Source organism: Apis dorsata, unplaced genomic scaffold (assembly GCF_000469605.1).
Source record: "Apis dorsata unplaced genomic scaffold, Apis dorsata 1.3 scaffold_19, whole genome shotgun sequence".
Taxonomy (NCBI): Eukaryota; Metazoa; Arthropoda; class Insecta; order Hymenoptera; family Apidae; genus Apis; species Apis dorsata.
In genome coordinates, this window is record NW_006263321.1 from 781158 (window position 1) to 793977 (window position 12820).

At 35.1% G+C, this 12820-nt stretch overlaps 1 protein-coding gene across 1 annotated transcript in view; it reads right to left on the reverse strand.

Moving 5' to 3' along the window:
- The window catches only part of LOC102671691 (neuroligin-4, Y-linked-like), a 32079-nt gene that overhangs the window by 1853 nt on the left and 17406 nt on the right, over positions 1-12820 (reverse strand). Inside the window, exons 6-9 of the mRNA XM_031509583.1 lie at positions 3980-4172; positions 2684-3128; positions 2325-2357; positions 1-251 (exon numbers count right to left, since the gene is read on the reverse strand). Coding sequence (XP_031365443.1) covers positions 1-251; positions 2325-2357; positions 2684-3128; positions 3980-4172 — 922 coding nt within the window. The remainder of the gene's footprint in view (positions 252-2324; positions 2358-2683; positions 3129-3979; positions 4173-12820) is intronic.

The window sequence follows — 12820 nt, forward strand, 5'->3', positions numbered from 1 at the left end:
CCAGTCTCGTATTGCTCCCACGTAAGGCCACGATATCGCGTTTTTTCCTTCGGTGTACCGTAATCCACCGATTCGATTTTGTGCGGCTCATTCGGATTGCCAGTTTTCGCGAAATTCGTGAAAAACGTGAGAACAGCTTCGGCGACGGTTTGATCCTGGCGAGAATAATTCCGTGAAAAGAAAGCTCCTCCACCCACCAACGGCAGACCGAAGATATACGATATATCCTCGCCACGAATACTGCCCAGACGCTGGAACAAAATGATTTCGTCCGTGATATAACGTTTGAAAATCCAGAAATGGATGCTGTTCGTAAGAGATTTCAATAGGAATGAGATATAGAGAGATATTGAAATTCCACTTGGAGTAATAAATCTTTCTACGAATTTGAGAATTGAAAATTGAAAAATTTGAATGTTCGTGCATCTTCCTTTTACTTTTTATATCTTACTTTTATGTCTTATTATTGTATTGGCTATAGATATTTTTAACGCAAATTTATAGAGAGCAGTGTTAATTGTAACGACGTTTCATGTGACGAAGAGTTAGCCATGACACCGGAACTTATTAAATGAGGCCGCCTTTCAGTAGTGCGCGGCTCGACTTCCTTTTAATTAAATTTTGCTTTGTGCGTACACAGTTGGTCATACCGTGGCAAGCAAACGCGCTAAATCGCTATTAAACGTGGCCCGCAGGCTAAACTTGTTAACTTCAAGTTCCTGCCTCTTTTGACACTTTCAACATTTCGCCTATAGCGCAACTATGAGATAAATTAGATAGTTGAATTCTCTTCAAATAAACTTTACGATACAGTTTATATATAAACTCCTGTCTCGTTATATTAGTTCGATAAATTAAAATTATTGTTTATTCAATCTTATACTATATAAATTATAAATATTGAATTATTAATATTAAATTATAAATATATCAATATATATATATTATATAAATTTGAATCGTTACATTGATTTGATAAAATGATAGATTTAAAAAAAATTGAAGGAAATAGTTCCATTCAATTCTATCATAATCATTTTTTAATTCTCCCTCTTTTCTCGATATCGATTTCCATCTTGGTTATCTTCAAGTTTTCTGCTCTATGTCCCTAACCACTGGCCATGATTTCACGATGAAGCTACTGATCTAATCAAATGCCTCGAGAGTTTGGTGGATGGGTCCTCGCGTTATCCCGCAAGTCTCCAACGGTGTAAATTAAGCGTGACGCTGCGCTGAAACTTGCCCTCGTCGAATCTCGAAAGTTTGCGTTATTAAATCGATCCATTCGCTTGGCCGGTTTAATAAACCATCTGGCGCGTGATATTTTTCAAATGGTAATGATCCTTCGACAATTCAATAGGGAAATTCGTCGTTTTCAGAGATCAACAGATGGAGGATTTATTTTAGTTTCACGAAACAAGGAAAAATGTAAATTAAAAATTCAATGTATTTTCAGTTTCATCTATTTAACGTGGATATAATTTATCTATGCACAATCAATTGTACATTGATTTATGCTACTTAATCAGCGAAATATAATCTCATATTGCTTGTCTGACCGTACGCTGACGTACTCTACTTAGAAACATACGATCGAGCAAGTGGAATATACCCCTGATTGATCAGCCAAGTAAGGTTGCTGGAAAAAGAAGAAAGGTTTTGAATCCTCTAGTTAGCAATTTCTTCAAGCTATTACAGCTATTTTTAAGTTGATAAAGAAAAAGAAAATTTAAATATACAATGAATATTTATATAATATTATAAATAGTATACAAATTTTTATCTTCAATTATTATTAGAACTGTCTGACAATGTTGATCTGCTTGTTTAACCAGGATTTTATTTCGTTATCACTCGATCAGTAGATAAATTTATTCTACTTGCTCGACTGCTTTGACTGTCTTATTTTGTCTTATTCAATTCTATTACTATTCTTATTAATTCATTTAATTGATCGAATCAAGAGGAAATTTATACAAAGCTATAAGCAGAATTACCTACTTATTTAGTTATGTGGAAGGGAAAGAGTACTGTGTACTTAAGAAATTTCACGAAAAATCAAAGAAATCGTGTGTAAACATCGTTGCCACGAAGGAAAAAAAGAAAAAACACAACTTCCCTGAGAAATAAGTTTACATCAGGAAGTGATTCAAAGAGGCACTTTCGTTTACTTTCGACATTTTATTCGGGCGTTTCAATCGTTAGAGGATTCCTTCTTTTAAATTATTTTTCAACATCTGTCATGTTCGTATTAATCGAAAATAGTAAAGGATTGGAATCTGCAAATCTTGAGTAATACAGATAAATAATCTTTTTATACTCACGTTCTCTTGTATTCTTGGTGTATTCCTTGTTATCTGATTGCATGCACGATTGGTTTATATTCATTGTATTGATTTTGAATAAAATTTTGAATATAAAGAAGCTAATTTTATATTATAAACTTCAATCGTTTCACCAATTTATAAATAGTCTATTTGAAAGATATTTAATTTATTAATATTAAAAAAAAAGATTCTTTAAGAATATTCCTCTTAGCATTTTCCACTTGTATCCTAACTTAAAAAAAAATAAGAAAAATCTTCAAAATCGTTTTTATAATTTACATTCCTCGACGAATTTTTAATTTAAAAACCAGAAAATATTCACTCCTTTAAAAAGATGCCAAAGGTTCTTCACAAACCTGCAACATCCCGCTATCCTTGGTCTGATGACTGAAGTGATAGAAGTACGTTTTGGCACCCCGTCTGGCATGATAAAAAGCAATCCTCATGAGAGGAGCAACAGTGTGGCCATCGCTCAATGCCTCCATGGTCGAGTCCCTTATAATAATAGGATGCAAAATAGGCTTGTCCCAGTCCGTGTACTCGTTCCTCACCGCCGAGAATATCTCGTTCAAATGGTAAACGTAGGCGTTCCTGATGAACGTCCTTAAGATTCGATTTCGGTGATCCTCCTCGAAACCGTATTGAATGTCGTTCTCGTTGAAGTCGAGATTCGACTCCGTGGTCGACACACCGAGGATCAGAGGTACCTTGATGAACGTGTCGCTGGCTCTTTCCATGTCTAACCCCGGATCGGGATTGTTTTGGTCCACTGGTAAGCCTGGCCCGATCCGTGGCACGAATCTGAAAACGAGGCGACCAATTAGATGATTCATCGCCACCGTTTCAAATTAAATCCTAGCCTGGAGTGTCGATCAATAAGGCGACACGGAAGCAAACCGGAAACCAACAATGGCGACGCGTGCATCGAGAATTAATTGTGCTTGCCGATTAACGTTTTGACTCGCGTTCTGACTAGGATAAATGGTGTATTTTGGTGTCCGAGTGTTGTACAGGGATCGATAGCGCGGGATTTAGGGGATGAAGAGATGTTATAACTGGATCAATTTTATTAAGAGAGTGTTTGATTTTATCGATTTTTGTTTATTATGTTTGGTTCGTGATATAAATTTGTATTTATACAAATTTAATCCAAAATTTTCCATTAATTTTTTGATAATAAAATTCTAAATCGAAGGAAATATAGCAAAAACGATATCGTTTAATCTGACAATTTTTTAAATAACGAATTCTTAATTTTACGCTTAAGTAAAAGAGTATCTAGAGAATAAGAGTCTCTATTAGTATAAGAAAGTTAAAATGAGAGTAAAAATAATAAAACTCTAAAATTTTTTCTTTCCAAGAAACATAAATGTTCCAATTGACATTAATTTTACAACATATGTTCTATCTAACTTGTGATTCCTTAAATAACATTAAATGTAGTAAAAATGTGTAATGACATAAAGTAGATGTTTTTAAGGGAAGATCACGCGAATTTTATTTGATTCTTTCGCGCAGAAAGCAATAATATCGGTCGCTCGAAGTTCCTCATTCCGTCCAGGTAATCCAGGAGGAACTTTGAAATTTACGGAAGGGGTCATATTCATGTTAGATCAGCCTGGAATCAAGATCGTAAAGAGTTACTATCTTACCGGATTTCCGGCAGTTCAACAGCCATCAGCTCACGGAGAGGAACGCCGCGTAGACAATCGGCAATATCTTCGTCGTTCTCGGTGGAACATCCTATTTGCTCCCCTACTTTCAAGCGTAGGTCGTTCGGATCGTGAACAGACGCCCACGGGCTTAATGCTGACCCACTCGATAACACGACGCGATGAAACAGACCTGCAATCATTGATCCAATATATTCACAAATCGAATAATTTTATTGAATAAAGAACACGCATCTTCTGAATCAAGATTTACCTTGACAGAACAATTTTGTATTTTGTGAAAATTAATAATAATTTTCCTGGAATATATACGTGCAGGAAGAGGACGAATTCCATGTCGAAGTTACGGCTGACTAACACATCTACTTTAACTACTGAAAGAACTAACGAACCGATCGATTTTGAGCTTCGTTTCGTTAATAATTGTTATTAATAGCACTTATAATATTTTGCTCTTTTATTTGGAGTATATTATGCATTATATACGCCCGTATAATTACAATAAATAAGATTCGATACGTTTCAGTATTATTAATAGACGCGTCTGATCAATATCGTTTACTTCTACTGTTATCTATATATCATATCAATATATTCTTGGTATAAAATTTCTTTCTAGTGTACAAATTCTTTTTTAATAATTTCACATATCGATATTGCCTCTAATTCCAGATATAACAATTCCATAAATAAGTTCATCGAATACAAGGTACAAGGATAAATTACAGCGAAAATAGGAAGGCGTTCTTTTCGATCGTCTCGAGTGGCATGTCGGTTATAATATCTTTGAAGAAAGAACGCATTAAAGTCGGTGGTGGAGAAGGAGGCCGGATATATCGAAGTTATTACATCAACACGGGAAAGTCGTTATCCAGGATGGCTCAAAGAGATTTACGCGATAATAAAAAGGAAATATTCAAGGAAAGTGAAACGACAGCGGCGACGAATTATGGCAGTGGTGGAACATGCTGTAAAGCTGTAATCTACCTACACTGAATGGAACATCAATTTATCGCGCCTTTTACGAGAGGAATATTTTATACGAGATAGTTTGCCTCGCGCTAAAACGAATAATTAGTTTTAAAGCGGGGCATTCCTTCCTACATTTAATCATCTTGCGAAAAGCAGACGCTCTTGTTTTTATATCTTTTGAAAAATCATATTCAAACAGTTGGTATATTATCAGTTTGAGAATATAATTTTTGTGAACACGATTAAAGAAATGGAAATTGGAAATATGATTTATTCTTCAAGTGTAAATTTTTGTATTATATTCTAAATAAAAATAAAATTGCCTTTTTTTGTGCATCGTGTGATTATTCGAAAAATTTTTGTACGTTTAAATTTTGTATATAAATTTTGCATATTTCCAATTTAATTATCACAATCGAACAATAGGATCTTTTAATGTAGAATTGATATATTATTTCTGTTAATATTCCATTGTAGTCTTTTTCTGTTGTATCATATTTATATTATTTAGATACTGTTATATTTTTCGGAAAGTAAATTTTATCGTTGCAATAACTATTATTCATCTGCAACATTATATTGATTTTAACTTACGAATATCTATTGTCGCTATTATTTAGGTTAGCATTAATTGCAATCTCCCTTGTTGTACCCTCCTATATTTCGATATCCATTTTAATAATAAACCATTCGACAGGATTGCAAACGATAAACAATCGTCCAATTTCAATATAACAACACAACTTTCCATTAACTTATTGTAGGAACGTAAATTTTAAATTGAATAAAATCTCGAATAAAATAACCCTCTCAATTTCTAATCTTTAATTAAATCAAACACAACGAACGAAACTGATCCCTTACTTTGCATAATTATCAGATTTTTAAATGTAATAAAAAATTAATTCTCGTAAACCATATCGATATTTTAAATTCTAAATTGTAACAAGAAAAAAAATGAATAAACTTCTAAAATTAATAAACATCCAACGTTACGTATTATAATCTTAAATAATAAAAAAAAGAAAAAGATAAGAAGAAATAAAAGTAAATTTCGATGAAAGATAGAAGATGGAAAAAACGTAGGAGAAAAAGCTTGGTTTCGAAACCGTTCCACGAGGATTTGACGGGCTCGTAAAGATGGCAGAAGTCGAAAGAATATCGAAACCTCTAAAGCATCGGTGACTTGACGCGGAAATGTTGCAAAGGGAAGGGTATTCGGATTAATCCCGGCGATGCAAGGGATGCCGAGGGGAAATACGATGCAATACGTGTCCAATGTAAATATCCTCCGCCTCGTCGAATCCAAATATTTGCCTTTTACAATTTTGTATCCGCTCACTCTCGACTAACGCCGTCCAACTATCGCTATAATTTTCGGCCAGGCCGATGTTTGCACGAGACAACTGGGAGCCAGAACGCGATATTCTCCTCTCCTCCTCTCCTGTATCCACCCCCTCTCTTCTTCTTTTCGATGAAAAGTTGATACCGTGCCACGAAAGGTTAATATTCATCCGTGAAATCTTCAAATCAGATCTACGATTTAATATATCGATTCATATTTTCTCCTTCTCTTTGTTCCTTATTTGTATTTCCTGTCTGGAAGGGTATAATAATCTATAAGTGAAAATAAGTTTATTGAATATGCACGTAGTGCAATATTCCAAAGAACATGTTAATTTTGAAATTAATATAATCTCTAAATCCTTAAACATTTTGAAGAAAACAATAAATTTTTAATCAATTCCATATTTGAAAGAAAATATTCCGTCTAAAAGAATTTAGTAAGAAAATAGAAGGTTAATTCAAAATTATATATTTATAAAATCGAAGTTTTTCCAATATATATTACGAAAAAGAACATTTGTCAAATTACACAAAATTATTAAATTAACATCGTATTTAACGATATTCGAATCAATCAATATTCCATTACTACTCATCTTGTGGATTATATATGTAAACTGCTTCGAATTCTCTTCGAGGCTATATAGAATATTCAAAACTTTCCTCAACTTTCTCCTGCGAGTTATCCCAAAAATCTTCTCGAGCATCGAGCATTCAAACTACCCCTTCTATTTTCTATAAGCACACCGAGAGATTAGGCCGATTATTTCAATCACGCGCCACCCCTAAATATCGGAACTTCTTACTTTAACGACCGATTCTTGTTGGCAAGGGCGGTCCATGAATTATAATGGGCCGAACGTTAATTTCAGAGTGTTGGAACTCGAGCGAAGAACACTCTGCACCATTATCGATTCGTGCCTCCGCCTCAATTAATTAACACTTCTCGATAATCCATCTTATCATTTCCTTCTCTTCAAAAAAAATCTTTCTTTTTTTTCTTCTTTCAATTTTAGCTTCGATGATCTATATTTGAGTAACATAGTAAAATTTTATACTAGGAGAAGAAATAGAGTTTCTTTTTCTTTTTTCGTGGACGAGGAATCGATATCCATCTTGTTAACTTCCGCTTTTTGCGGAATTTAATTCGTATTGAATTCGAAAAAAAAAGAAGTTTTTTTTTCTTCTAATTTGCACGTTTGGTTTCGATGATTTCTACGTGAGGAACGTAAGATTTTATTTGGAGGGGGATTTTTTAATTGGTGGAGAGAAAGAGATAGAAAGAAAGAGATAAAGAGATAAAAGAAATTTTCTTTTGGATAAAATGTAAATGAGCTTAAGGGAGATTATTGGTGGAGGATGAAAATGGAAGAGGTTGCGAAAGAATTTGTATACTTTTCGTTAGAAAGTTTGGCAAGGATTAAGGGCGAAGCAGAAAGTAGTGATAAGGTGGTGATAAGTTTTTTAGCAATTTTATTGGAGAAAAGATCGTAAGTGCGTTTGAAAAAAAGAAAAATTCTATTAAAATATATAAAATAATTCGTTAAAAAAAAATACATCTTTCATTTATATCTATTTTATACATTTTTTTTTAAATATATTAGAATTACCATTTTGTCTTCCATTTTCACATTTTTTGATATTCTAGAATAGCATTCTAAAATGCTAGAATTCACTCTTCGTCTCCAAATGGATCCAAGAATGGATTTATCATCCACTTCATACTCGAGTAAAAGTATCATCGATCGAATCTATCACGAAGTAATCCTCAAACTTTCAAAATTACCATGGATTCACACTAAAATTCAACAGTGCACGTTCGTGACTCGTGTTTCACACGAATATAGGAAAGATCTTACGAGAAGTTTGAGATCGAAGGAAACGATTCGAACGATATACACGATTGCACGAGGACTCGAACGACGAGACGAGGACAACGTGAAACGTTCACGAATAGAACGATACGCGTGCAAGATGCTCGATTTAATAGCTTGGACGACGAGAACGATAAGAAACGAGATCGGCACGGATAAAATGCGAATTTAAAATACCAAAAAACGATGGAATTTTCGGTCGAATTCTCGAATATTTTGAATAAACGCGATAAATAAATTGTAGATAGGAGGAAAATAATTTCAGCAATTTCATCGAAGTATAAATTTAGATAGCTGATCAAACAGTCTTGGTCAATAGTTAAGATCTCCATCAGCATCAATCTACATCTTGCGCTCGTCCCAATTAGCTTACTACGTTTGCAAACACTCTATTCAAAATCTACAATCTCATCCTCTTCATCGCTCCAATATGATCAAGACCAATAAATTCGACAAAAAATGTATCGATCTATGAAGTTTCCAATGAGTCTGTTGTCCCAATTCCATTAAACATTTATTATTTAAAAAAAAATAATTTATGCGTATGCGAAATTTACGTAGAATCGTTCACGATTTTTCCGTTCTTATTATTTCCAATTTTTCCATTGAATGGTTAATGTTTATCGGACAAAGAGAATTCCTTTAATTTCCTTTAATTTTTTTATTTATTGTTTTTAACCTTTTCATTATTTTTTAACGCAAGATTTTTCCCATTGAATTTCTCCGTTCGTAAGAAAAAGGAAAAAAGGAAACGAAATAACCTGTACCACAAGTTCTTCATTCTCCACTTCTTTCTTTTTTTTTCATCGACACATTTCATTCGAGAAGCTGTTTCTCGCCTACACTCCCTGCGCACGAACGATTGGTTTCGCGAGTAATCACGGAACCAGTGGACCGTGATTCCTGGCAATTGGCTGATTCAATGTGCGCCAGTTGCATCGATTCTTCGAATTGACCTGACTGCTCGGTCATTGGGCGGGTTAGCTAAAGAAATCTGTGTGACAGACCGGCGAAATGTTAGGTGAACGCGTTAGGTTAGCCGAGTTTATACATCGCCCCGTGGAAAATGGAATCTTAAAAAAAAGAGAGAAATCCGTCTATATTGCTCTGGAAGTTTTTTTTTGCCAAGCACTTCAAATGCGAATCTACTTTCTTCAACTTCGTTGAAGAAACCCGAAGAAACTTTCATCGAGGCGTAGTTTTGGACAAGATCGATCTTCATCGAAAAAATGGAACGTTGCATAAAAATAATATTTCGTATAAAACCAATAAAATATTTTTCTCTAATTCCAATTAAAAAAAAAAAAAAACTCAAATGCAACCCAAATCCACATCAAAGAAATCCTATCCTATAACAGGATATCCAAACAACAATGATAAAAAGAACATCCTCCTTTCAAAGGAACATCTCGTTATTCAAATTTCACTGCTCTTCCTATTTTGAAACTCGCACAGAATTCCTTCATCGATACACAAACGGCCATTATATAGCCGAGCCGAGGGAGGAAGGAAAAGGAAGAGGGAGGAGAGGGGAGAACCAGAAAGAGAGAGGCTTTGGCCTCGATGGTATATGTACGAAGCGTTCTCGTGTTCCAGGGAGCCAGACACCGGTCGGGAAGGGATAAAACAAACGGGGAGACAGGACGCAGACGGGGAGGGAGGGGGTGGGCGAGAGTTGGTTTGAATGCTTGCGGCTGTCTGAACAGGACCCAACCTCGTTGCTCGGCCATTTCCAGGGTTCCGGTTGCACCGGAAATGTTACCAAACAGTTTACATCTTCGGCCTGCTCTTTACAGCCCTGGTAACGCGCTGTCTCCGTTTCTGAAGGTTCAGGAAACGGCGAGAACCGCTTTTCCATCCTTCCAAGCCCGGACCTTCCAATGGCTCTCTCCCTTTCTCTCTCTCTCTCTCTCGTTCGCATCTTCTGCCTTTTCCATTTCTATTTTCTCTCTCGACCTCGATACCAGGGCAGAGCAACTTCCTTCGTTGGTGGATAAAGGAAGGGAAGGGAAGGAGGGCCTCTCCCCTCTTCCGACATGGCATCGGAATCGTGGCGAGAATGCACTCCCATGACGATGATGGTGGAAACATGGAGGAACGAGACTCGAACGAGAGACTTTTACGCTTCTGCCCTCGTTCGCGTTGACGCCCATCGCGCTCGATTTCCACTTGGAGGAAGCAGGTTGTGCAGAAAAGGAAGTTACGAGGAAATTACGAGCGGTTGCACGGTTACGAAACACTCGTTTCGTTTTTTTTTTTTTCTTTGGTATTTCAAGCTTAGTTCTTCCGATAGGTACCTCGAATGCGAATTTTTGTTAATCCTTTCTCTCTCTTGTTGTTGGTTCGCGTTTCCTTGATTCTCTCTTCTTTCTTTCTTTTCTTTTTTGACCAGGAGTGGAGTTGAGGTTGTTCGTTTGGAAATTTTTTTAAATCGAATTAAATTTTTAAGGTTTCTTATTGTTCTTTAAATAAATTTCCGATTCCTCGAACTGGTGAGAGAAAAATTGTCCTGTTTTATTTCGTTACGATATATTTAATACAACAATTTTCTTGCAAATTGATAAAAAGTAATAATTCTTTATCTAAATTCCGAAACAAAACGTTAAAATTACCATTTTTCTCTTCTCTCCAGACAAAACCAGACTCTTATACAGACATCTTGTTCTTTTTTCTCGTCGTTTTAACGAGAAACGAGAGCATTCTTTAAAACGATTCTCGTTTTCGATAAAATATCCCGAAATTTTCGAAGACACTCAAGTCATTCAAAGGGAATCATCATTTTTCCTACTTTTTTTTTATCACTGTTCTTCTCTTCTCTGGCATTCTTCTCTGTTTCAAGCGAGGCACGTGTTCGGTGGTCAGTGACAGCTATCGAGTCGGCATTCTTTTTTTTTTTTGTACCATCAGTTACGCATTTTCTATGGGAACAAAACTGGGTCACGGAATTTTCGGTCATTCAACACTTTCCCCCCGTACACTCGACGTGGCTCGTATCTCGAAAACCGATTCGGATATCGACTTGTAACAAAATGCATCTTCGATGCAACCTCTATCTATTCGATGGATCTCTAGGTTTCGAATTTCGCTCCGCTTCACGATTTTGCGGTTGGAACTGAAAGTATCGTTGAAACGTTTAATGGGTTGCATTGCATAGGTGCCATTGAACGTGCTCCGGCAATTTTTAAACGTTTCAATATATATACGTTTCTGTAAAATATTTATTTCTCTTTGAAAATGACACGCATTGACGAAATATAAAAAAATATTTTGTAATAGGTTTACGGATAAAAAAATTGAGTTTTTTTTAAGATACAGAAATAAAAAATTTTTCATTTCAAATTGTTTATTATTTTATTTGAGAAGATTCTTTTAATTTAGTAAATTAAATTAGCGGGATATAATTTGTAGTTTATGTCAATGTTAAGAGGAATCTTGGGAGAAATATCAAAGATATTTTTGAACGGAGAATAATTAAAGTGAGAGACGTTCATCCTAAATTATTCATTGGTTAAAGTGTCCTTTATTTCACGGTGCAATTTCAAAATATAATTAGTGCCTCTACGCGATGCACTTCTGTGAGCATGTATAATAATATTATACACGACGAATATTTATCTTCCACTTAGAAGGTACGTGTGTATTTTTCTTAGAGTCAAACCAAGTGCTCCTGTCATACTCCATTTTCGTTTTAAAAGAAATCTCTTACAATTTTATACAAGCAAAATAATTCTACTAAATAATTATCGTTGCCTGTCCAAATATTCATTCAACTAACCAATTTTAAAATTAAACAAATTCTTCAACGATCGTTCAAATCAACATTGAATTAAAATAAATAAATGGAGAAAATGCAAATTAATTTGTTATTATCCATTGCGATTATCTTTTTTTTCAAATTTTTCAAAAATTTCTTTTTATCAATAATAAAAACTATAAAAAAAAAGCCTTTGGTCAAAAAATATTTTTCACTTCTTACTCGTATACTGAGCGTACAAAGTTCAAATGGTATCGCAATTCTCTTTTACAAAAACCCAGTCATTTGTAAAAAATCCAAATTTCAACAAAAATCAAAAAAAAAAGAAAAAAAAAAAACGTTTGATCTAGTGCCAATAAAAAAATACATTTTTTCGAGAAATGAAACGAAACCACGTAATTTGTCACCATTCACGAGATCAATACGCGCGATTTTTTCCCTCCCCCCTCCTCTTTTTTTATTTTTCACCCTCGTGAGATGCCTCGACTATCTCGATTGTCGGATTGGCTGGACTAATCTCTTACCGATTAATCGAGTGTCCGAGTGGTCAGGATCCCCTCTAATCGCGGCCGACACGCGATATTTCTGCGCTATTCCAAATCGATTTTCATCCGTTGTTATTGTGCATGCCCTTCGTCATAGTGGCCGACCCTCCATTCCCTTCCAATTTGTCCCCCCAACGAGGACACGGGTGTAAGTTAGTACTTTTCGAAACTGATGGGCGTGTGTCACGATTTGGATCGTTTGATAGGTGTTTGCGCGTTTTTAGCATGCGTAACACGGACGAGAAGAAAAATGAAGCTTTTCGAGAGGATGATAAATCTATGGTTCGAGTGGTTTTTTTTTTTTTTCGAATAATCCATCCAAGTAGAC